Source organism: Salvia splendens, unplaced genomic scaffold (genome assembly GCF_004379255.2).
Source record: "Salvia splendens isolate huo1 unplaced genomic scaffold, SspV2 ctg1161, whole genome shotgun sequence".
Lineage (NCBI taxonomy): Eukaryota > Viridiplantae > Streptophyta > Magnoliopsida > Lamiales > Lamiaceae > Salvia > Salvia splendens.
Window position 1 is genome coordinate 29,594 of NW_024598713.1, and position 23,178 is coordinate 52,771.

The following is a 23,178-nucleotide window of genomic DNA, read 5'->3' on the forward strand; positions in this document are numbered from 1 at the left end:
CCCATAAGAACATGCACTTTCCAATTTTGGAAACTATTTTTTCTCTAATGAGGTGGGACTCATTCTGCACTAACAATACTTTAATTACTTTTTTCTCTTTACCTCTCTTTACTTTACCGATTTTGCATTAAAATTTTTGTCGAACGTAAAATGCATATTCTTTGGGGGAGTATGGAACATTTGTCAGAAATAATAGACTGTTACGCAACTAATTAAACTGTGGGCTCGTCTACGAAAAAGAAGTTCAAAAAAAATCTAGATAGATAAAAGCGAATCAAATTTGAAACAATTCAAATCACCCAACAAATCAAAGATGTCTCCAAATCCTTGATCTCGTGTATTGGTATTCACCTTCTCAATACTCTGCGCCGCGTTTGGCGATGAGGCTCCGCCGCCGCTTGAGCACGACGACGAGGGCAGCAGGATCTCGTGGGGAGTCTCGGAGTTGTTGACTAACCACGCATCGTTTTGACTGTCATCAGTTGAAATGGTTGAATCAACCTCCGCTTGCAGAGGTTGGTGGGTGACGGGGTCGATTCCCATTTTCTTCAATTTCTTTTTAATGTGCGTGTTCCATTGATTCTTGATGTCGTTATCTGTTCTTCCCGGGAGATGGGAAGCAATCTTGGACCATCTACATGTATTCAATTCGGAAAATTATAATCATTATCATTTGTCTTGTAGCTATATTGGAAAACAAGTGAATGGGAAAAATTAATGATGAATTGAAGTGTCGAAATGTGAATCCTCTACTATGCAATATTGCACAACAGCCTCTATGTGAATCATTTGTTGTGCAATTCTGCACAATAAACCCTGATGATTCTAATGCAACAACAAAATAATAGGTATGTATTTAATTTTTTCTATTTTATTTATTTGAATATTTTATTATTATATTATAAACATCACGGTTATTATGCAAAAATTGCACAACAGAGATCCTCACCCGTCGACAAAAGGGCTTTTTACCCACATCCACATTCAATAATTGCAAAAAAAGAAGAAAATAAAAATAATTTTTTAAAGTTTGATTGGATGAAGAACCTGTTCCCTAGTTCAGCATGAAGATCAATCACCAATCTCTCTTCAAAATCAGAGAGAAGTCCTCTTTTCAAATCAGGCCTAAGATAGTTAGTCCATCTTAATCTGCAGCTCTTCCCACACCTCAGCAGTCCTACCTCACGATGGAGAAGATAGATAAGACAAAACATGATAAAAACACATATTTTAAGTCAGATAATAACTACAAGATAGAGAGTTATCTACGATGAGCACCTGCGAGTTTGGGGACAGCTCTCCAGCAACATTGGCTATTAGTGAGAATGAAATTGAAGAGTTTCTTGTCTTCATCAGCAGTCCATGGCCCTTTCTTTAATCCAACTTTGTCACAGCAAGGTTGTCTCACCATAACTCTCCCAATATTTATTTATAGGAGTGATACAATAGAATTGAGAGAGAAGGATATGAAAGCAATAAGAATAGCACCATATATTAATACTACCTATTTATATATACACCTGCAGGTGCTAACAGGGATCCCATTTGCAGAATTTAAAACTTTTAACAAACTCACTCCCTATTTAATACTATAAAACTGGAATTGGAATTTTATTAAATTAAAATTGAAGTCTATAAATACTCTTCAGTCCTATATAAAAATATAGACAACTAATATGATGAGAGAATTAAGACAAATTGATAAAGTAAGAGACATGAGGAGAATGGTAGTTAAAATAGAACAAGTGGTTGGACCCACATTATTTAATGGTGATATAAAAAATAAGTTGATATATAGAGGTAATAAATTGTGATAACTTTCCAAAAATGGAAAGTGCACGTATTTTTATGGGACAGATGGAGTATAAGTCTATTACTCCATCCGTCCCTAATAATTTATCATCATTTGACCTGCCACGGGTTTAAAGAGATGTAATAGGATTGAAAAAGTTAGTGAAGTGAGTCCTACTTTTATAGTACTCCATTTGTCTCACTGAAGATGACTCACTTTCCTTTTTAGTTTGTTCCAACCAAAATAGTCCATTACTTAAAATAAAAACATATTTATTTCTACTTTATTCCATCTCTCCCAGTTCACTCTCTCTACTTAACACAAAATAAAATTGCATAAAATCCCGTGCCACCTAAGGAATATGTCATCTTCCTTGGGATGGTGGGAGTATTAGTTTTACAATAAATATAAGTAAGAATGAGTTAGTGGAATGCGGGTCCACTTCCAAAAATAGTAAAAGTGAAAGGTAATAAATTTTTGTGGATGAGCAAAATGATAATAAGTGACAAATTTTCAGGGACAGATGGAGTAAAACATTTCTTAATCCTTTGAAATATTATAGGAGTAAGCAAAATACTCCCTCCGTCCCATAAAAGTATGCACGTTTAGTTGGATACAGGTTTTAATGCATAATTTATAAAGTAAGAGAGATGAAAAAAAAATAATTAAAATATGGTTAGTGGAGAATGAGTTTACCTCATTAGAGATGAAAGAGATTCTAACTTTAGAAATTACATATTCTTGTGGGAAGGACTAAAAATGAACGAGTATATATTCTTCTGAGACGGAGGGAGTATAGATACAGGTTTACAATTACAATTTTATTAATCGAAACAACTAATTAAGTAATTAAATGTTTGGAAGGGCAGCCTAAGAGTTTAATGAAATGATTTAATTTATCTTCTTCCAAAGCGATACTATAATTTATGAATGCTGAGTATACTCAGTGCAGTAATAATGAATAAAGTGTGGATTATAATATACTAATAGCTATAAATCCAAATGCCAGCAAATATTAATAGTATTCACTTTTTAATTGTGGAAAGTACTTTAAATACATCTAATGTTATAATGGAGAAAGTGCCAATAAATTCAGAAAGTAAATGCTTGTAATAGTAGTTGGATTTTTTCCCACGAACTTTCAACTTAACAAAGAATATCACAAACTTTATTTGAGTTTGTTATTTTTTTCGGAAAAAATTCCGGCAAATACGATACAGGTTTTTTTTCCGTAAGTTCTCGATAACAATTTCGAGAGTTTCAAGATCTTCAGTCTTTGAGGATAGTTTTTCGTGAAGCATATCCTCCAAAATTGTTCGTCAATCCATTAATATAGTCTTTTGCTGGTGCGAAATAGCAAACTCGAATAAAGTTCTTGACATTATTTGCGAAATTGAAAGTTCGTGGGAAAAATCCAACTTTTTTAAAGTTACATGATATTAGAAGCTAATATCCATTAATTTATTGAGGTTTATCAATATTCTAATTTCAATTTCTATATACTCCTCCGTTCTGAGATAACATAGTCATTTCTTTTTGACATGGAGATTAGAAAAAAGTTGTATAGTAGATAACAAAGTAGGAGAAATTAAAAAGTAGATAGAATAAAGTAAGAGTGAAAAGTAGATAGAATAAAGCAAAAGTGAAAATAAAAAAAGAGTGAGTAAATGTGTTATTTTTTACTAAAAGGGAAAATGGCCTAACTATCATCAAACATCCCAAAATGAAAAGTAAGTCAGCTACTATAGAATTGAGGGAATACTAAATAGGGTAGTGATAAAATACAAGCTCTAAATACTGTACAAGCTCCAAACTACAATCAGAACCGTTAGAAAATGTCAACACATGACAAAATAACAACAACAAAAAATATAAACACAGTTTCAATACAATGTCAACATAGCATCGTCCGTTGACACTGTGTTGACTTTTTTATTGTTATTATTTTGTCATCTATTGACATTTTCTAACGATCTTGAACATAGTTTGGAGTTTATACAATATTTAGAGTTTTGTATTTGATCACTGCTCATACTAAATATATCTAAAATGTTATACAGTATTACCAAATTAATTAAAAAATCTTACTTATACATTATAAAAATTAAACAGGATTGAGGTAGTTGCCAATGATTTTATTTATTGACATGCTAGCAAAATTATCATTTCTTCAAGATTCCACCGTAGATTATCATCTGCCCACGGGAAAATGCTCCCGCGTGCAGCCGTTTAATTCGTGATGGTCGAGCTTAATTCAGGCCGCAGATCGTCTATCGTCGCGGAGTTTCATCACCGCCGGCAATCGTTAAGGGAAACACCCTTAAATCATTGCTATTCTGTATTAAAATTAACAAGCTTCAGTGAGTTGCATATAATGGATAATAGTCATTAAAATCCTGAAATTTGTTGAAGTTTAGTCAATATCAAATTATTTGAAAATAAAATATTAAATTTAAAGATTTTAGTTGTTCCTGATTATATATAAGACGACATCTTTCAATGACTCTTAAAATGACGTCGTTTCATTAAATGGCAGATGGTCAAAAAAAATCTTGAAAATTTAATCAAATTATCATCTATCCCAACATTAAAAAATGACCAATTATATAACTTTAACATTTTTCTCAATTGTCTCATGGTCTATGATTTGAGAAAAGTTACGTATGCTTTTGGCAAACAAAAAATATCATGTGAACAAAATATTCAGCAGTTTAAATGTCGTCATTTAATACATTTAGTCAATTATGTCTGTATCTTTTACATATGTTTACGTTACGTTGATAAATTCAGAAACATATGATGATTTTTTTTTCATTGGCCCTTCATTAAAAGAAGTAATTTTTTCCCTTATTATTTTATCAACTGTCATGCTAATCAATTTGATAAAATCAGTAGTTCATAATAATTGTTGTGAATATTATTGGCAATAATTTAAAATTAAAATTAAAAATAAAAGTAACAAATTGGGACATGCGATTCTAGATGCATGATCTGCCTTTGAGTTGGGGAGGAATTTCAAATCAGTGTGAAAATGTGAAATTATGGCGTTTTTTATCAGTCTAATATTTCAACCCAGCAACATTCCTTTCACATCTATCGTGCCATTGAAGGACAGGGATAAAAGTCCATAGTGTTTGAAACAATGCCGCAAGAGAGAAACAAATTATAAAATGAAATAAGAAGATGCAAATAAATTGGCAAAAAGAAGGAAAAATTGTTTTTGAAAAATATTTAAATGTGATAAACACATTAACTAGATATTTATGGTGACAGTGACAGAGCAAGAATTTTCATATTGGATGATAAAAAAAAATCTTACTGCTATCACTCTCATTGAATAAATAATTTTTTCAAATATTAGAATTACAAAATAAAAAATACTTCATCTGTCCTATTAAAAATAAAACATTTTTCTTTTTTTAGATTGTCTTATTAAATGGAAACAACAAAACAACTACCTTTTCATCTCTCTTACTTTACTCTCTCTCTATTAACTCACAAAACAATATTGCATTTCATACCGGGAACTAAATATTTCATATTTATTAAGATGGAGAGTACTTATTTTATGTATATGATACTATTTAAGTTATGGTGTAAATATAGCCTATCTAAAATTAATATGGTAGATTGTTTTATTACTAGTGTATGCCATTATATTTTAAAATTAACTCGGTAAAGATACACTAAAATGGGTTAAAAATATTCTTAATGCAATTATGGACATTAATTTGAGTTTTTAACTGAACTAAAAACGCTTCAAAAAATATATTCAATGTTGGTGTCCCTACTAAAATTAGGTGACACAAATAAAAGCATTTCAGAAAATAAAGATTACCATAATTTGTGCTAAATTTAGGAATACTTCATTATGCTATCTAAATTGTGATTATTTTTCAAAATTTTATAAACAAGTAATTACATCTCGCTCTTTTTGTGTCATACTTAGATAAGTTTTTTTGTAGTAATAGCACATCACTGAAAAATTATTTAACTTTATAAATTACTAGCATTGGGTAAATATTCAAAAATAAATGGCATTGGGGAGAATCAAACTCAGCAGCTCCACGTTGTAAAATCTTTAATCTAGATTGCTGGCCAAGTTGACCAACTGCATATATTCTAGTTATAACTCAAATGGTTGTTTTCTATTATAGTTTTTGGGCTTAGAGTGTGTTGGGCTGGGCTGTATCACAATATTAGCAACTATAATTATTATTATATAGGTTTCAATTTATTAGGTTTGGAACGTAATAGTGTACATATTCACATTAATATATATTCTTATAACTGAAATATTTTTAATTAAATATTTGTATAAAATAATCTTTATTTAAAATCATTTATTTTAGTGACAAGTGCTAAATATTCACCATGTGGCATGAAAAATTGCATTTTAAATGGATTTTTTTATAAATGAAATATATTTTAAATTTAAATAATTAAAATATTTATATCTCCAAGTTGAAGTGTTCCATAAAAATTGCCAAAAAAAAAATGAAACAAAACATTCTTCTTTTAAACGAAACACATAACAAGTATGCAAATTTGTAATGGTAGATAATTTATCTCAACGATGTATTTTAATAGGTAAAATGTATTTTGTATATCAGTTATAATTTTCCTTTTTATAGGAGTTTATTTGTAATTTCCTCTTTTATAGTTAAAATATATATATATATATATATATATATATATATATATAATATATATAGGGTTGCGTTAAAGATAGAACCATTCTTAAGTGTAGAACCTAGAACTCTACATATTTTATTCATTGGATGAGGAAAAAATGACGGTCAAGATTAAAAATCATACATATTAGACTATGTTTTCACGACATTCCGGACTCAACATGTGAAAAAACTCACATGTTGATGGAAGAATGAATGAAACGAAGAAGAGTCCATGCATGCTCTATTTTTTCACTTCTCTGCATTCACCCATTAATAATAGTTTTGGTTGTAATGGGAAGTTGCTGTGCAAATCAACACCATTGGATTAAAAGATCTAACGACCTCCGTTTGGCATTTGTTCTACGTTTAAGAATGGTTCTACGTTTAAGAATGGTTCTATAACGCTCCCCTATATATATATATATATATATATATGATTGTATTCAATGTCGAACTAATTTTAAAGACCGAACTAGAGAACAAATCTCATCCACCCTTTATTCTAATCTAACGGTTAATTCATTATCAATTTTATCTCATTTGTTTATTCAATTAATATTACAAAAGGGTTGTAATGGAAATTCATAATTCATACGGTTATTGCTTTTTCATAATTCATGCTAAGTTAATTAAGGAAATTGGATCAACATTATTGTGATTCACGATTATTTGGAACTGAATTTTGCATTCCACACCATCGCTCACACCTTCAATTACATCTCCATCACCAATTCACGCCCTGCAAGCAGATGAACACGTTTCCTTTCTGCGGCTGCAATTAACGCACACCATGTCTTTAATTCAGCGCCTGCAATTACATCTCCATCGACTGCAATTCAATATATGCAATTCAGCACCTGCAATTACATTCACCATCTGCAATTTAATCTCCATTGATTTCACGCCTGCTATTACATCTCCGACTGACCTCCAGTCGGTTGCCGCCCATAACTCAGCTCCCAACACCCGCCTCGGCCCTCCCTACTCGCGGTTCAGCGTTGTTGTTCGGGCACCATCTCGAGGTCAGTCCCGGGTTGAAATTTACCCGCAACTCGGCCCCAATGTATTGTGCCACCGCCGCCACTGCTACAATGTCGCCGTTCAATCACTTCATCTTATAATTACTGTACTTCATCTTATAATAAAATAACTTCATCCGAGAAATGAATCAAATTTTGAAATTATAGTATGAAATCACTTCATCCTATCATCAAATTTCTTCATCTTTTAATGTAATAACTTCACCCAGGAAGTGGAAACATTTCAATTAAAATGAATAAAATATTTCAACAATCCAAAATAAATAACTTCATCATATGATATAATTTCTTCATCTTAAGAGGAAATCACTTCATCTTACATTGAAATCAATTCACCTTATACAGTTAAAAAAACATGAAGCGTACTAAATTAACGTATCACTGCACTCACCACCACCAGATCTGGAACGCAGATTCCGCTCATCGACAACCAAAATTCAAGACTTTAGTTTGTAAAGTTTTCATCGATACCTTTGATTTTCTTCTGCCTCATGTCAACCATGGTGAGAATTGGATGGTGAAGACAAAACAATGTCGGAGATCTCTTCATTGTCGACCTGATTAGAGAGAATGGAGTAGTGAGAGATGAAACCAGGGCAACGAAAGTTGGAAGAGGGAAGACGAAGGTGTGAATTTGATTTACCCTAATTCATACTTCCGTGATTTTTGTTTACCATGTTTGACTAAATTAAAAAATGACCATGCCACCCTTGGCTGAACTAATTAAATAACGGGATGAAAAACTGAATAAAGATGTTGTAAGTTTAATCTCTTCCATTAAAATTTTAATCCAATGGTCAATATTTAGTCTCTAGTTCTACACTAAGGAGGTGTTGTGCATATATATATATATATATATATATATATATATATATATATATATATATATATATATATTATATATATATATATAAATATTATGATAACTCCAATTTGTGTGATAACCCTATAACTAAATCTCCACCACACATTTTAAAAATATGTGGTCTGGATTTAATCTAACAAAACTACTCATTTTATCAAATAAAACTATCATATTTCGGATATATTAAGGGCAAAATTGTCATTTCGTTATAAAATTGGGCGGGTAAGAAGAAACCGTGAATTAAACACTACATTCAATTTCTCTCACACTCAAACCCTCCGAATCGCATTTCAAACCCTTGCTTCTTCAGTTTCGAAGGAAAAATCATCCAAATTCTGGAATATGTCGAAGGAAAACGCTCAAGCATCATCGAAGGAAGGCTGGATGAAGTTTATTACTTATTTCACTTTTGTTTTTGCTCGATTTTATCATTTTGCCAGAGATTCTAGTTTTTTTTAGATTCTATAGTTTTTTAGTGTAGATTTAGAGTTACATATGACAGCAAGATGAATTTACTTTGAATTTACTTCATAGTTGGTTTTGTATCATCAATTCATACCTTATTCCATGATGAATTATTGTTTTAAATTATAAAATGATAGTTTCAGGGGATAAAATGATAGTTTCAAATGATAAAATGATACCATGGATAGAAATCAGCTGCTTCTACTAATATATTGAATTTCATACCAATCATTGGCTTCAAAGCATCATCACAAACAGGAATGTACTTACCTACAAATCAATAAAACTATCATTTTATCAACTCAGCGTATCATTCTATCCGGCAAAACTATCATTTTATTAACTCAAAGTATCATTCTATCCGGCAAAACTATCATTTTATCAACTCATAGTATCATTCTATCCAGCAAAACTATCATTTTATCAACTCAGAGTATCATTCTATCCAGCAAAACTATCATTGTATGCAGGAATGTACATACCTACAAATCAATAAAAATATCATTTTATCAACTCAGAGTATCATTCTATCCGGCAAAACTATCATTTTATCAACTCAGAGTATCATTCTATCCGGCAAAACTATCATTCTATGCAGCAAACCTAACATTTATAAGCCAAAAGTATCATGTTAACACATAATTGACAATGCATAATATTTCATTTTGTCAGATTAAAGTATCATTTTATCAACTTATATGCAAAATTGAAAGCATCTTCACGGTCACAATTATGCGAGAAATATGGAAACAAAATCTGGAGATTATGGAATAATGAACCAAATTGGAAGAAAATCTGGAGCCTATGTAAATAAAATAAGCGAGAAATATGGAAACAAAATCGCTGAGAAGAGAGAATCGAACTGAGAGAGAGTGAAAGAATGGAGCGAAATTCAGAAATTAAATGAGGGAAATGACATATTTACCCTCTGAATCTTTTTACGAAGTAAATCTAAGTTTGAATCTCAGCCACAAGATTAGAAAATACGTGTGGTTCAGATTTGGTTATAGAGTTATTACGTGATTTGGGCCGCTGGCTTCTAGAAGAAGAACACGTGAGGAAATGAGCTGGATGTGGCGCACCATTCTATTATCAAGGACGACGTTCTAGAAGGGGACACGTGCTAGCTTATGAGACGCAAGGACGGAGCTAGTCATGAATCTGTTACTCAAAAGCGTCGTCATTCTAGAAGAAGGGCACGTAGCAATCAATGAGTCGCTCATTCTCATCATGAGTGAATATTCCCTGTCAAGATCGTTATCCAGCTGGAGGCCGAATCGAGCTTATAAATAGAGGGTGTGCCATCACGAGAAGATATATATATATATATATAATATATATATAAATTTAATTATGATATATACTTTGTATCACTTACCATTTGTATAATCTACATCTACATCCTAATAAACTTCATCCTTCTTATCACTTACCATTAGTGTAACTGCGAAACACCCTCGCGGTTCGATTGCGGTTCTGCAATTTCCAAAATCAGAATTGGAGGTTCCGAACCGTAACCGTCGGTTCCGGAACCGTGGACACCTCTAGTCACTGCAAGGAATGTGTGGCCGGTGCCCCTACTTGAACTAGTGTACACAAAGGATCGACGGCCAAATGGCGTGTCCTGTGACCGTGGAAGGTGGCCACCTTCCCGACATGAAAAATCCATGGGTGACTCTAGACCATCTCCATGGCACGAGAGTTTTGGATATGGAAAAGTATAGAATGAACTTAGATTGCAGTCGAACTGAGAATTTAGTTAGCTCGGACCTTTTAACTAAAAAATCATGAGTGTTACTGCAAAGACTTGACAATATTTTCAAAAGTATATTTTGGCAATGTTTTCACTATGTACCTTTATACTCGGTCATACATATATGTACATGTGTAGGCTGAGCTATGAAATGGTGGAGTGAGTATTGGTAAGAGAAAACATTTAATTCGGCCTAAGAATAAAATTCTTGGAGATTCATCTTATCGTACATGGATCCGCTTTCAATTGATGTTGTCCCATTTAAAAAAATTAAAGCTAATTTCGTTTAAAGACTTTAATAAGTTGAATTTGTAGGAGCAGCTGTTGGGGTTTGGTTCCCCTTACACAACGGTAGTTATGCATAAACAAATAAATCAGATCTACAGATCTATTTGACCGATTATGGGATTAATTAACTACATATTAAACAATCAATTGCATGCTAGAACACATATAATTCACAAATAAGGAATCAAAACTCAAATTCATGAATTTATACGGTTTAGAATTACCGATTTGATTCTCCAAAGAATCGTCAATTGCTTGCACCTTCTCCACGTGATGTTCTTCATACTCAACCACGAATCTTCTAATTTGTATCCCGAACTCAGATTGTGACCTTTTGGTGGGCAAAGCTTGTCAGAATCAAAAGGACTTGATTAGAACGAAGACAAAACTTCAGTTCCGTGAGAACTGAGAAATGTCGTTCAATCTCAGAGAGAGAGAGGAACGAAATTTTAATAAAAGTTATTAATTTTTCTTCTGTTTAATCTCCTTTATACAGAGTTATGATGGGCCAGATTAGGGATCCATAGAGGTTGGACTTGGGCCGAACATGTTGGACTTTTACTAATTAAATTGAACCACAATTTAATACAAGTCCAACAAAATATTATTATCAATCACTACAGTAAAATAATATTGACTGCCCGTCCAATCCCAAATTACGAGTAATCCGGGCTTTACCTCTTTAATTTATTATTCCCCGTGTTTAAGATATAAATATCCATTAATAAATTTAAGTTTGCTATTTGACTTTAATTAATTAATATCTTTTTCCAAGAGTTGTCTCGTTCAAAATCTTTATTTATTATTCTGGAATAAATTACAACCGGCCGGGTTTCTGAATAATAACACCTTTTTCGAACACCTCTTGAGGATATTATCAAATTGAACTCACCCAGCACACGATTCATTGCAATAACAATACTAGCACCACCACCCAAGATATCAGGATTTTTGGATTGCGAAAAATCCGCACCATTTGATAAATCAAAGTAGTGCATAATCAATATCGTATGTTCAATGTTATATCAACAATGATTAAGAAATAACAATCACGGAGAACTAGTCTTTCAGTAAATAGCAAGAAAAACTTATCTCAATTGTTAAATCCTTCAGTGCTATACCACACCATTGTCATTTATTTCCTAAGGTAAGGAAACATGCGGACTGACACTGCAACCTTTCACAATTGGTAGTTAAAACCTATTTAGGTTGTAAAATTCTATTTCTTTTCTACGAAGGACCGACTGCATCACCTTCTGTGAACGTCGTTCACGACCAGTCTACTATGCAGAAGAATTAGACTTATTTGCTTCTTATATATTTAAATGTTTGAGAAACATCTTATAAATGCATAAGTAAACACCAATGCGATAAAATTACTTTTTCTCGCCTTGGGTTAAAAGTGGATTGTAGAGTTTATTGTATACAAGCAATTATATCCGTGCAACATGCTCGAAATATGCTTTTTAGTATACCAAACCTAATAGCATCCACTCAAGTATGCACAATCGACTGTATCCTATTCTGAGTATTTCCCTTTCAAATCTCACAAGTATACAATTAATACCTGACTTTATATTCCCCGACTTCTCTTTCCATCTCCTTATACCCCTCAGTCACGTGTTCCCGTACTATACTATCCTTAGCAAGCGCGGTCATGACATTGAAAGTCTACAATGAATATCTTATTAACACGGAATTTGCATGCTTTTAAGGCCTAGATTTAGCTCGGTTAGATTGCATATCACGTGAACTATGTCCATTATTGCATATACTTCTACATTTTGGTATTTTGACATGCATGTTGAGTTTTGAAGGAAAAGAAGCTAAAACTGATGATCGGAATCACTTTCAAGACCTCCTTTGGGTTCCTTTTTGAAAATCTGCACATGGTTATCCCTCACGCCTTAGTCAGAGTCAGGTAGAGAAAGTTATTGTCATTCTAGAAACTGCACAGGCAGCGTTCGGTGAGCGGACTGCTAAATTGAAGTGAGTGGTCCGTTGACCGGCCACTGGAAATGCTGAAATTTGTGATTTTGTGCTGCCATTTGAAGCCCAATCTTTTCCAAAATTTGTATTTTGGTCTTATGTTTAGGACTAAAATTGACATATACTCTTTAATTTTTTCTAATTTCTTCTGCTGTTAGTAATTTGCTTTTTAATTTATCAGTTCTCAAATTCACATTTTTTATTTGAACTGAACCAATAATGTCCTCCGACGAGTCCGGCTATAATATCCGTCCCATGCGTAAAAACCTTGTGGATTATTACATCAAATTTAATTAAAATTATCTGAAATCTCAAGTTTGAAATTAACAACTTAAAACCAGAAATCTAAAATCTGCAAAATGATAAACTTTCATCAAGAATAAAATAATTATTTGATTATGTTTGTCTATATGGACTCTAATTGTGTTTTGTTGGTACGTATAGAAAGTTCTGTAATTATTTTAAATCAGCATAAAAGATATTAATCATAGTTTCATGTTTTGTATGCAATGTAAGCAAAAAGTAAATAGGATGGAATGCAGTACGAATAAAACGTTTTATACTTCCTCCGTCCACTTAATATGTGTCTCACTTTGATTTGACATGAATTTTCAGAAATACAAAGGAAAGTTAATTAAAAAATTAGTGGTATGTGGGTTCTATTTTTATGTACTCCATTAGTTTTTTAATATATGCGAGTGGAATGTGAGATCCATTACCAAAAATAATAAAAGTGAAATGAAACAATTAATAGGAGACAAATTAAAATGGAAAATTAAGACATAATGGGGATGGAGGGAGTGTGATTTATGAAACATACTCTCTCCACTCACAAAAAATAATCTTATTTGTGGACGGCATATGTTTTAATGAAAAATTGGTAAAGTAAGAAATAAGGAGAAAAAGTAGGTAAAGTATGTGAAAGAATGAGAAAAGTAAGTACAGTACGAGAAAGACACTTTCCATTTTTAGAAATTGGACTATTTTTTTGGACATCTCAAAATAGCAAAATGAGACTATATTTCGTGGACGGAGGGAGTCGTTTTGTATGAATTTTGCATTATCTACCTATGCTTATGGGTTAGACGAATATGTAAACTACAAGATAGCGTGAAGGAAAAAGTTTTAACTCTATTTCGAGAGATTCACATGTGAAGAGCCAAATACAGTTCTCATTAGTATTAGTACATAAATGTTAAGTGGTTTAATTAATGAGCAGTAGAGTTTGGAAACATAATGTTAAAGAAGTGGTTGGCTAGGACGACATTGGCTGCATCCGATGGGTGAAATGCATCCCAGAAAACGTAGTCATTTCGGTTTTCGCATAGTTTGGAGTTTGGCAAACACAACCCTCCTAGCTTGGGATCTACTTTGCAGCATGATGTGTTTGATACCTTGAAACCTGAATCAATCCGATCACAGTGTGAAACGAAACGAAATGAACTAAATGAGTGGTCGAGATTAATTAGGTACCGTATGTCGATAAGTTGTAGCACCGGTTGATAAGTATCCGCGAATATCATTTGGGAGGAAGGAAGGTGTGCGTTGAGAGAGGTGATGAGTTGCTTCACTTTCGCGTTGAAGCGCTGGACCCATAGATTGACTTGGTTCAGGCATTGGCCGCGGCTGGATTTCATTCTCTGCGATGGGATGCACCCGAGTGGCCCTAGTCCGTGGAATATCATCTTCCTCGCGCCTAATTGGTAAAGCCTCTGTTACGTTTCGATATAGGTGAGTGATCAAGGATGATAATTTTTTATAATTTGAGGTTGATATTTGGAATGTGCTATAATTACCATGAGTTGTTCGGCTAAGGTTGACACGAGGAGCTCGAGAAACTCGTCATGAGTGAACTGCTGGCCGTCTGCGAAGAATGGCTGTAGAAAATTGTTGACGTAGTCGTTGCTGCCTATTCCTATGAAGTAGACTGCTTCGTTGCATAGTTTGTTGGCGGCCTCGTCTCCTATTTTCGCCCTCATCCGCTGCTTCGTCCTCTCAAATTTCTCTATCTGGTCGTCCAACGACAGCCTTTCTATCTGTTGTTAAACTGGTTGGTCAGCACGTGAATATGAAAAGAGAAGAAAAGAAATAGAATGCCAATGGCGTACAAAGTAGAGGCCGGTGTCGTTGAGAATGCCAGCTCCACCAGAGGCGTAGTTTACGCCTCTGAAGATGGTGTCGTCCGTTGGCGACAAGGAGAGATATGGAGGTGGTGGCGGAATCCCAAGCTTGGCAGCTAATATACAAATTTCATAAAAAATGAACGGTTTGGTAGGAAAGATAAATTAACTAAACATAATAAGAACACATGTTAATTTTAAGTTATTTTGTTAATAAAACTCGAATAAGATGAGTTATCTATCCTATCAAATTGCTTACAAATAATGTCACCAATGGTCCTTCCATTGGTGAATCTTCCGGTGGGTTTGGCAGCATCAAAGTCGATCCCGTAGTGAGGGTAGTCGGATTTGGCGAGGGAGAGTTGCAAGTAGTTGTTGTTCCCTACTTCCGTCAACGAGTCCCCAAACACGAACGTCACCAACGGCGCCACCCCCGCCACCGACGCTACCAATGCCATCACCATGGCTGCACCAACCATCATCGCCGCCGCCGCCATCCTTAGCTTGCTGGAAATTTCACTCACATGCCATAAATTTATAACGAGTAGTGGAGAAAACTAGTCCTACCCAATTTTAACCAAGTTGTTCCAAATCAAAAGACTAGTTCATTTCTCATTAAATTGTTGGCCAACTTATCGACACTCACTTCTATTACTACATAATTTACATTGTATCGTTGGGTCAAGAGATTTGGTCACAAATTGTCGATAATATATTATACTACTAGATCTTCGTGTACAATTACACCAACTAGTGACTAATAAATGATGTAATAGTAATAGTAGTAGTAGTAGTATAAGTAGATTTTGTACACAAACCTTATAAACAATACGCATATTTCTATTAAAAACTGGTATGATAGTTAATAGTTTATCTCTATTAAATGAATTTGCCATAAATTAGTAAAGACTCTCATTATTAACATTTGACTAACATTTAACTTTCATTACTAACATTATAGGGGTAGTAGAACTACAAAATAGGAAACGTTCGGTCATTTTTAGTTCATCATTTAATTTTGTATAATAAACTACCAATCAAGTAAAAATAACCTTAAATTTCCTATTATAATAACCTTTTTTTCTACATTCTGCATTTAAAAAGAATATGGAATCCCAGATTTTCTGCATTTAATTAAATTGTTTAATCAGTTAATCAGAAATAGAAGGAAAGAGTGAATAGGTTTACAGCTTCACAAACGGGAAGCTTCTTCCGCTCTCTCTAATTATCTTCACCGCTTGAGCTTCTAAAACAAACTCTTCCATGAATTGAAATGTCTGTAGCTTGCGGCGTCGAATGCGTCGTCGTTTTGGGGTGCCTCCGGTGGGGATGGAAGCGCTGCACCTACATCGGCTCCTACGACAGCGAGAGCTGGCCCTCCGCCACCCCCGACGAGTTCTACTCCGTCCCCCGCCTCTGCCGCCTCATCCTCGCCGTCTACGAGCCCGATCTCCTCTCCCCCAAGTACGCCCCCGCCGGCGGCTACCGCCTCAACCCCGATTGGGTCGTCAAGCGCGTCGCCTACGACCACACGCTCGGCCACGCCCCGCCCTACCTGATCTACGCCGATCACGACAATCGCGAGATCGTCACGGCCATCCGCGGCCTCAATCTCCTCAGCGAGAGCGATTACAAGCTCCTGCTCGACAATCGGCTCGGGAAGCAGATGTTCGACGGCGGTTACGTGCACTACGGCCTCCTCAAGTCGGCCACGTGGCTGCTCAACGCCGAGTCGGAGACGCTGCGGCGCCTCTGGGAGGAGAGCGGGAGGTGCTATAAGATGGTTTTCACGGGGCATTCGTTGGGCTCAGGTGTTGCCGCTTTGTTGACTGTGATTGTAGTCAATCACGGGGATCGGTTGGGGGGGATTCCGAGGAGCTTGGTCAAGTGCTATGCGGTGGCGCCGGCGAGGTGTATGTCGCTCAATTTGGCCGTCAAGTATGCCGATGTTATCAACTCTGTTATTTTGCAGGTGATTGCCGATTTCTGATTGAATTGCCTAAATTAGGGCTCAGTTTAGGCTGGATTGAATTGCCTAAATTAGGGCTTAGTTGAGGCTGTATTGAATGAACCGATTGAATTGCCTAAATTAGGGCTTAGTTTAGGCTGTATTGAATGAACCGATTGAATTGCATTAGGGCTTAGTTTAGGCTGTATTGAATGAACCGATTGAATTGCCTAAATTAGGGCTTAGTTTAGGCTGTATTGAATGAACCGATTGAATTGCCTAAATTAGGGCTTAGTTTAGGCTGTATTGAATGAACCGATTGAATTGCCTAAATTAGGGCTTAGTTTAGGCTGTATTGAATGAACCGATTGAATTGCCTAAATTAGGGCTTAGTTTAGGCTGTATTGAATGAATGAGTGGGAAATAGGAATGTTTTTTCTTCAAATGGAGAAAAACTTGTTATTGGATTTGTGTTTCTTCATTAACTTCTCAGTATCATTTTTCACTGTTGAAAAGAGCTTCTATGTTATTTGCTGTTTAGGATGATTTCTTGCCCAGAACACCCACACCATTGGAGGATATCTTCAAGTCTATTTTCTGGTAAGTTATGAAAAGATTACAAGTGTTGCTTTACAGAATTACAGTCTCGGGTTTGCCTTTTAGATGATACGTACATTCAAAATATCGTATGAATCGTCGTGGTGTTGATGCTTTGTGACAGTTTGCCCTGCTTATTGTTTCTGGTCTGTCTGAGGGATACATTCATACCTGAAGGTAGAAAACTCAGGGATCCAAGAAGACTATATGCTCCTGGCCGTATATATCACATCGTCGAGAGGAAATTTTGCCGGTATATTAGCAAATTTAGCCCTGCTTTTAAGTAATGGAGCACAAATCATCTATGCAGTTTACAGTAGTACTCATAATCTGCTCTGCATTTTTTGATGTGCTTAAAGGAAGAATGATTTCTGAAAAAATTGTGCTTTATGATTTATAATCTACCGGGGTTTTCCCTCACCATTATGCGGTCAGATTGAGTGCTTTCGTTAAGAGGTATCAACCTACATTCTCTCGCTTTTCTCTCTGAAAGTGAAAACACTGCTCGATACAGGTGTGGGAGATTTCCACCAGAGGTCAGGACCGCTATTCCTGTTGATGGCAGATTTGAGCATATTGTCTTGTCGTGCAATGCTACATCCGATCATGCTATTATCTGGATAGAACGAGAGGCAGAAAAGGCCTTGGGTGTAAGTAAACCTAGTTCCATTATTCTCTTTCCTTTTTGCTTCTGTGTTTCCTATTATGTGGGTGCTCTCGATCTCGAAACATCTGGAGGCTGTCGAGCACAACGAATTAAGAAATATGGATGATAGTATTTGCCAAAAATATCACCAAATTCTTATATTTGCAGAATTTAAGGGAGCAAGATGCAGAGGTCATAACAACCCCACCCAAAGTGCAGAAGTTCGAGCGGATTCTAACATTAGAGAAAGAACATAAGGATGCATTAGAGCGAGCTGTCAGTCTAAATATACCTCACGCGGTGACGTCTGCTGAAGAAGAACCCCCAGAGGAGGGATCTTCAGCAGGCAAGGAGCCTCGTGAAGATGACACTGGGCCGGAAGAACAAACAGATAAATCATTTTGTAAGAACGCTAGGGACAATTGGAATGAAGCGGTTGAGAAACTCTTCCATAAAAGCGAGTCCGGGAAGCTGTTGCTCAAGAGGGACAATTCTGCCTCGGCAAGTGGCTCTGGATCAACAACAGAAAGGTGATCACATTAAGCATAGTTGCCGCTTTAATCTCTACATATTTCTTACCATTCTTTCATGCACAGGAATTGTTGTATTATACTATCTTTTTTCAGCTGTAAATCTTGCAAAGTATGCATTTTTTTTCCTTTTGTTTGTTCAGCTGTAAATTTTGCAAACGTGCTGTTGAGATTTCATAGCATTCTTTCTTCATCGGGAACTGTTGATTGTTGTATTGTACTTTCGTTTGTTCAGCTGTAAGCAAACATGAAGATAATTCAATGCAAAAACACAGTTTTTACTTTTGGTCCGAGACACTTTGATCTCAAACATTAAGCCATTGACCACACTAGGGCTAACAATTTTGGTATACGATAACCTGACACGAATTCGTACAAAATTAATGAGTTTGGATCAATGCTTATTGGGTTAACTCGTTAAGAACATTTTGATTTTTGTTGGGCTGTTCGTATCAGGTTACCCATTAAAAAATAATATTATAATATTATTAATATTTATTATTTTAAAATTTGAGTTAGGTGTACGCGGCGTGAGTGAAATGAGAATTTTGATTTTTGATGTTTGATTTTGTTAGTACTTAAATTACTTATCAGGTTGACCCAAGATGGTTCATATCATTAATAAGTTCGTGTGATTGGATTCATGTTCAGATTTGGAGTTATCTTAACAGGTCATGATAGTGTTTACCCTTATTGAGTCGAGTAGTTAACAAGTTGACTCAATAACGACCCAAAACACAATGGTATGAGATTTTTGACTTTTGCATCTCTGACATCCAATATTAGCCACGGTCCAACAAAATAATAGTCCAACTACATTTGATAATTTCCAAACTGAGATTTCAGTATCATAGAAATCAACATAAAACTTGCTTTAAAACTTCCGATTAATAAACTGCAGACACAAATTTGCATACAGCATATTTCACATTCTGGAGGCTGCTTCCGAATAAACATATAAACATACTGTATTTTATTTTATAAAAAGCAAAGAACTTTACTATTAAGATAACAGTTGCATCATCCAGCTACTGAAAGAAATATCATCCAAAGCATTATGAAAAGATTGAACACTTCAGCAGTTGTAAGCACACCCAGATTGTACAGCTAAACATCTCGACAAGTGAATAGCTCGAGCCCATCTCTAGGTTTGCATTGCCTCCGCGTGATAACTGTCGAGTTCCTTGTCAAGGTCATCAGCAGATTTCTCAACCTTCTTTCTCCATTGTGCACCTCCGCGACCACGGCCTCCACCACGACCACGTCCACTGCCACGACCTGCACCTCTGCGTCCAGTAATAGAACCTCCACGACCTCTTTGTCTGGAATTCATTCAGATTTCAGTCAAAATTAATCCTCTATTCGACACATAACAGCTAGAAATTTTGCAGCAATGGTAACTGAAGAACACATCTGGAAACATCTCATAATGCAAGAACCAAGAAAATAGAAGCTTACCCAGAACCACGACTTGCCGGTGCAAAACCACCTCTTGAGCGACCACGTCCAGACCTAAGAACACAGCAAGAACCGGGTTAGGAAACTAAAAAAAACTCTCAAGGAAGATAACATAGAATGGACATGTTTTCTGAAAGATTTTGGTCACATACGACATGACAACTGTCCTTTTCTTGCCATTTGCTCCTCCCACTACATTAACACGAGCCGACAATGGGATCTCTGAATTGGAACCAACTATCTCTATCTTCATAGGCCTTCCATCCAATTGGACATTGTTGTAACGTTTAAGTGCTTGAAATGCATCACTCCGTCGTGCAAAAACAACTTCAGCTGAACCCTGCTTAACAATTAATGGAATTAATAATTAGGAGGAAAAGCGCCTGTAATCAAGTAAAGAGAGAGCACTGCCAAACTAATAGTGCATCCCAAAGAGTCTGATTAAGAGCAGTTTGCAAAACACTTCAACTCAGCCCGACATTTCAGAGAAATAAAATACATATACAGTACAAAATGGCATCCTAAGCTAGGTGAAACAGATATAATGATGATATAAACCTATGTAGCCATTAAAAAGATCGATAGAATATATTATTCACATAACTATTGAAGAATATATCAAAAGAAAATATAAACTTACACTTGGGCGCCCATTTTTGTCGAAATGAATGGCATACCGAACCAACTCTCCGATCTCAGAAAACAGCTCCTGTGTGTAACTCTTCTTCAGCAATTTTCCAAAAGAGACCACTCAAAATAAAAAATTTGTCAAATGGCACACAAAAGTTATACCCTAATATCTTCATTGGAAACCCCAGCGTCCAAGTTCGAAATAAACAACTTTGTACCAGCTTCCAATCCTGACAGCCCAGCTGCCTTAAGACTTTCTTCAATCAGACCACTCTGCCATGGCAATTTCTTGGTTCTGCGGAATGACTGATGCAAGCAAACCAAAACATATTCGAATTGGGAAAAGCGATTGTCAGCATATGACAAGAAAATTATATTTTATCGCTCTTGTAGATAAAGTAGATATCATCAAGATCCAGGAAGGAGTCAGATGGAAATGATTAAAGAAGATTGGTTATCTAAGTCCATTGAAAATTGAGATATGTAAATTGGTCGATATGGGGATGAAGATTTGACCCACACCATGTCAGTGCCATACAAAGGTGAGAGCTCCAGTTCTCAAGTTCGGTAAAGGAAAACCACATTTGAAAGATTCTATGAACTGAGATACAACAGAAATCTCGGCCAGCGAGTATTCCACAGTATGGTGATGGCATCCATCACAGAACAGCAGATATCCTTCACAAATTCCCCTCTTATGATTGGCAATACAAACTCTAGAGATCTTGATTTAACAGTTATAGCAGAAAGTTGAAGCCTCAAAATGTTAGGATTTTAATTTGGTGAAAGATCTTAAGTTATCACCTAAGATGCTCCTCTACATAAGATGACAAGTAGACTTCCATCAAATCTCTCACTTTTCACAAACATCCTTGCAGATTGCTTGACAAAATCCCATAAGAACAGAACCATCACGAACTTAGAGCATTCTCTAGAATATGATTGTTGTTTCCTTCTGAAGAGTTGTGGGCATCTCCCCACGATCAAAATATGTCCAAAACCTCTCAAATTTGAATTTATAAAACTAGAGAACCTTCATTGAGGTAATACAGCATAGCAGATTGGTCTATGTAATGCATAAGACATCGAGCTTGCCTTAGCAATAGTGTAGGCTGAAGGTCGAGCATTCACTCCAAGGGGATTTCTGCGAGGAGCGCCAAATGGAGGCCTTCCGCCTCGGGATGACCCTCCAGGCCCTCCTCGACCGCGCCGCGGCCTGCCTTGCCCTCTGCCACCTTTAACAGTATTTTTTCTACCCTTTATCATATCGTCCAAGGACATATCCAAAGAGGCCATAGACAACAAAGATTTCAAGTAATGAAAACTGCAAAACAAGAGACGGCAAAAGCACAATTAATCAGCAGGATTTCCAGACACAAAAGTAACTCGCGTAAAACTATAAATTGATATAAGTAATAATCAGCTAGAACAAGCTACAAAGTAGACCCTCCGTCCCCTAAAATAAAAACTTTCTATTTAATGAAATTTATTTCCCAAGGTGGGACCCATTTTCCACTAACTTAATCTTTCTATCTCTTACTTTTCCAATTTTACATTAAAACTCATTCCATTTCAAAAATTCATATTTTTAGGGGAAGAAGGGAGTAGTAATTAACTAAGTCAAAGTCAACACACGAAGAATTACGCATAAAATCCAAATATATCGTCGATTGGCAACGAAATAAGAAATGATTTTTTGGTTAAATTAATTCGACATAAACGAGAAGAATACACACTGCACAAATTAAAACGCAAATTTAGAGTAAAAATCGATTCCAATATGGGTTAAAGGGATTCAATATTTGATATTTCAACACCTCAACGTCAAATCAGCACAAGTGGTTGATAGCAACATATAAAATCATATCGATAGAGTAAATCGCGAAATAAAAAAAATACCTAGAATCGGCTTGCAGAAGGCAGGAACGCAAAGAAATCCTTCGATCTATCGGTATTAGAAGATCCTCAGGAAAAAAACTCACGCAATTGAACAAAAATAGAGAGAGATCTGAGGGCGAGTCGTGAATTTACGAATCTAGGAGAGTTTATGAAGAGGAGCTAGGGTTTCAGAGGTGAAAATAAAATAGGACGACGCAATAGAAATTTTTCGTCAAAATATAATTTTATAAGAATATATGGGCTTTATTGGGCAGTTGGGCTTTTCATTTCTTATTATCTCCGTTAGGCCTTGATTAGTGTGTTTACAGTCATAATTAATTTTATTTGTTGTTTGATTGTATTTAGAGTAAAGGCCAAAATTGGTCCTGAACATATAGCCATTTTACGATTTTGGTCCTAAACATTATCTTTTGGATTTTTTGGTCCTGCACATATAGACATTTGATCATTTTGGTCCTGCACATATGGAAATTTGATCATTT

At 35.3% G+C, this 23,178-nt stretch overlaps 4 protein-coding genes across 4 annotated transcripts; 1 reads left to right on the top strand and 3 right to left on the bottom strand.

The window, feature by feature from the left end:
- Positions 1–255: 255 nt before the first annotated feature.
- On the bottom strand, positions 256–1,411 carry LOC121788840 (transcription factor MYB20-like). Its single transcript, XM_042187440.1, has 3 exons — positions 1,279–1,411; positions 1,048–1,177; positions 256–634 (listed from the first exon to the last, which is right to left on the bottom strand). Exons 1-3 carry the CDS (start codon positions 1,409–1,411, stop codon positions 256–258), a joined length of 642 nt encoding a protein of 213 aa, XP_042043374.1.
- Positions 1,412–14,145: 12,734 nt separating this feature from the next.
- LOC121788844 (GDSL esterase/lipase At5g37690-like) lies at positions 14,146–15,462 on the bottom strand. Its single transcript, XM_042187442.1, has 5 exons — positions 15,248–15,462; positions 14,977–15,104; positions 14,665–14,904; positions 14,342–14,580; positions 14,146–14,270 (listed from the first exon to the last, which is right to left on the bottom strand). The coding sequence occupies exons 1-5, from the start codon at positions 15,450–15,452 to the stop codon at positions 14,177–14,179; spliced, it is 906 nt and encodes a 301-aa protein (XP_042043376.1). The 5' UTR covers positions 15,453–15,462; the 3' UTR covers positions 14,146–14,176.
- Positions 15,463–16,144: 682 nt separating this feature from the next.
- On the top strand, positions 16,145–19,002 carry LOC121788845. The gene is made up of 5 exons (XM_042187443.1): positions 16,145–16,960; positions 17,478–17,536; positions 17,658–17,786; positions 18,048–18,183; positions 18,348–19,002. The coding sequence occupies exons 1-5, from the start codon at positions 16,262–16,264 to the stop codon at positions 18,711–18,713; spliced, it is 1,389 nt and encodes a 462-aa protein (XP_042043377.1). The 5' UTR covers positions 16,145–16,261; the 3' UTR covers positions 18,714–19,002.
- A 657-nt stretch (positions 19,003–19,659) lies between these two features.
- On the bottom strand, positions 19,660–22,899 carry LOC121788841 (THO complex subunit 4D-like). Its single transcript, XM_042187441.1, has 7 exons — positions 22,697–22,899; positions 21,893–22,121; positions 20,960–21,103; positions 20,808–20,876; positions 20,320–20,507; positions 20,168–20,221; positions 19,660–20,031 (listed from the first exon to the last, which is right to left on the bottom strand). The coding sequence occupies exons 2-7, from the start codon at positions 22,091–22,093 to the stop codon at positions 19,854–19,856; spliced, it is 834 nt and encodes a 277-aa protein (XP_042043375.1). The 5' UTR covers positions 22,094–22,121; positions 22,697–22,899; the 3' UTR covers positions 19,660–19,853.
- Between the last annotated feature and the right edge of the window lie 279 nt (positions 22,900–23,178).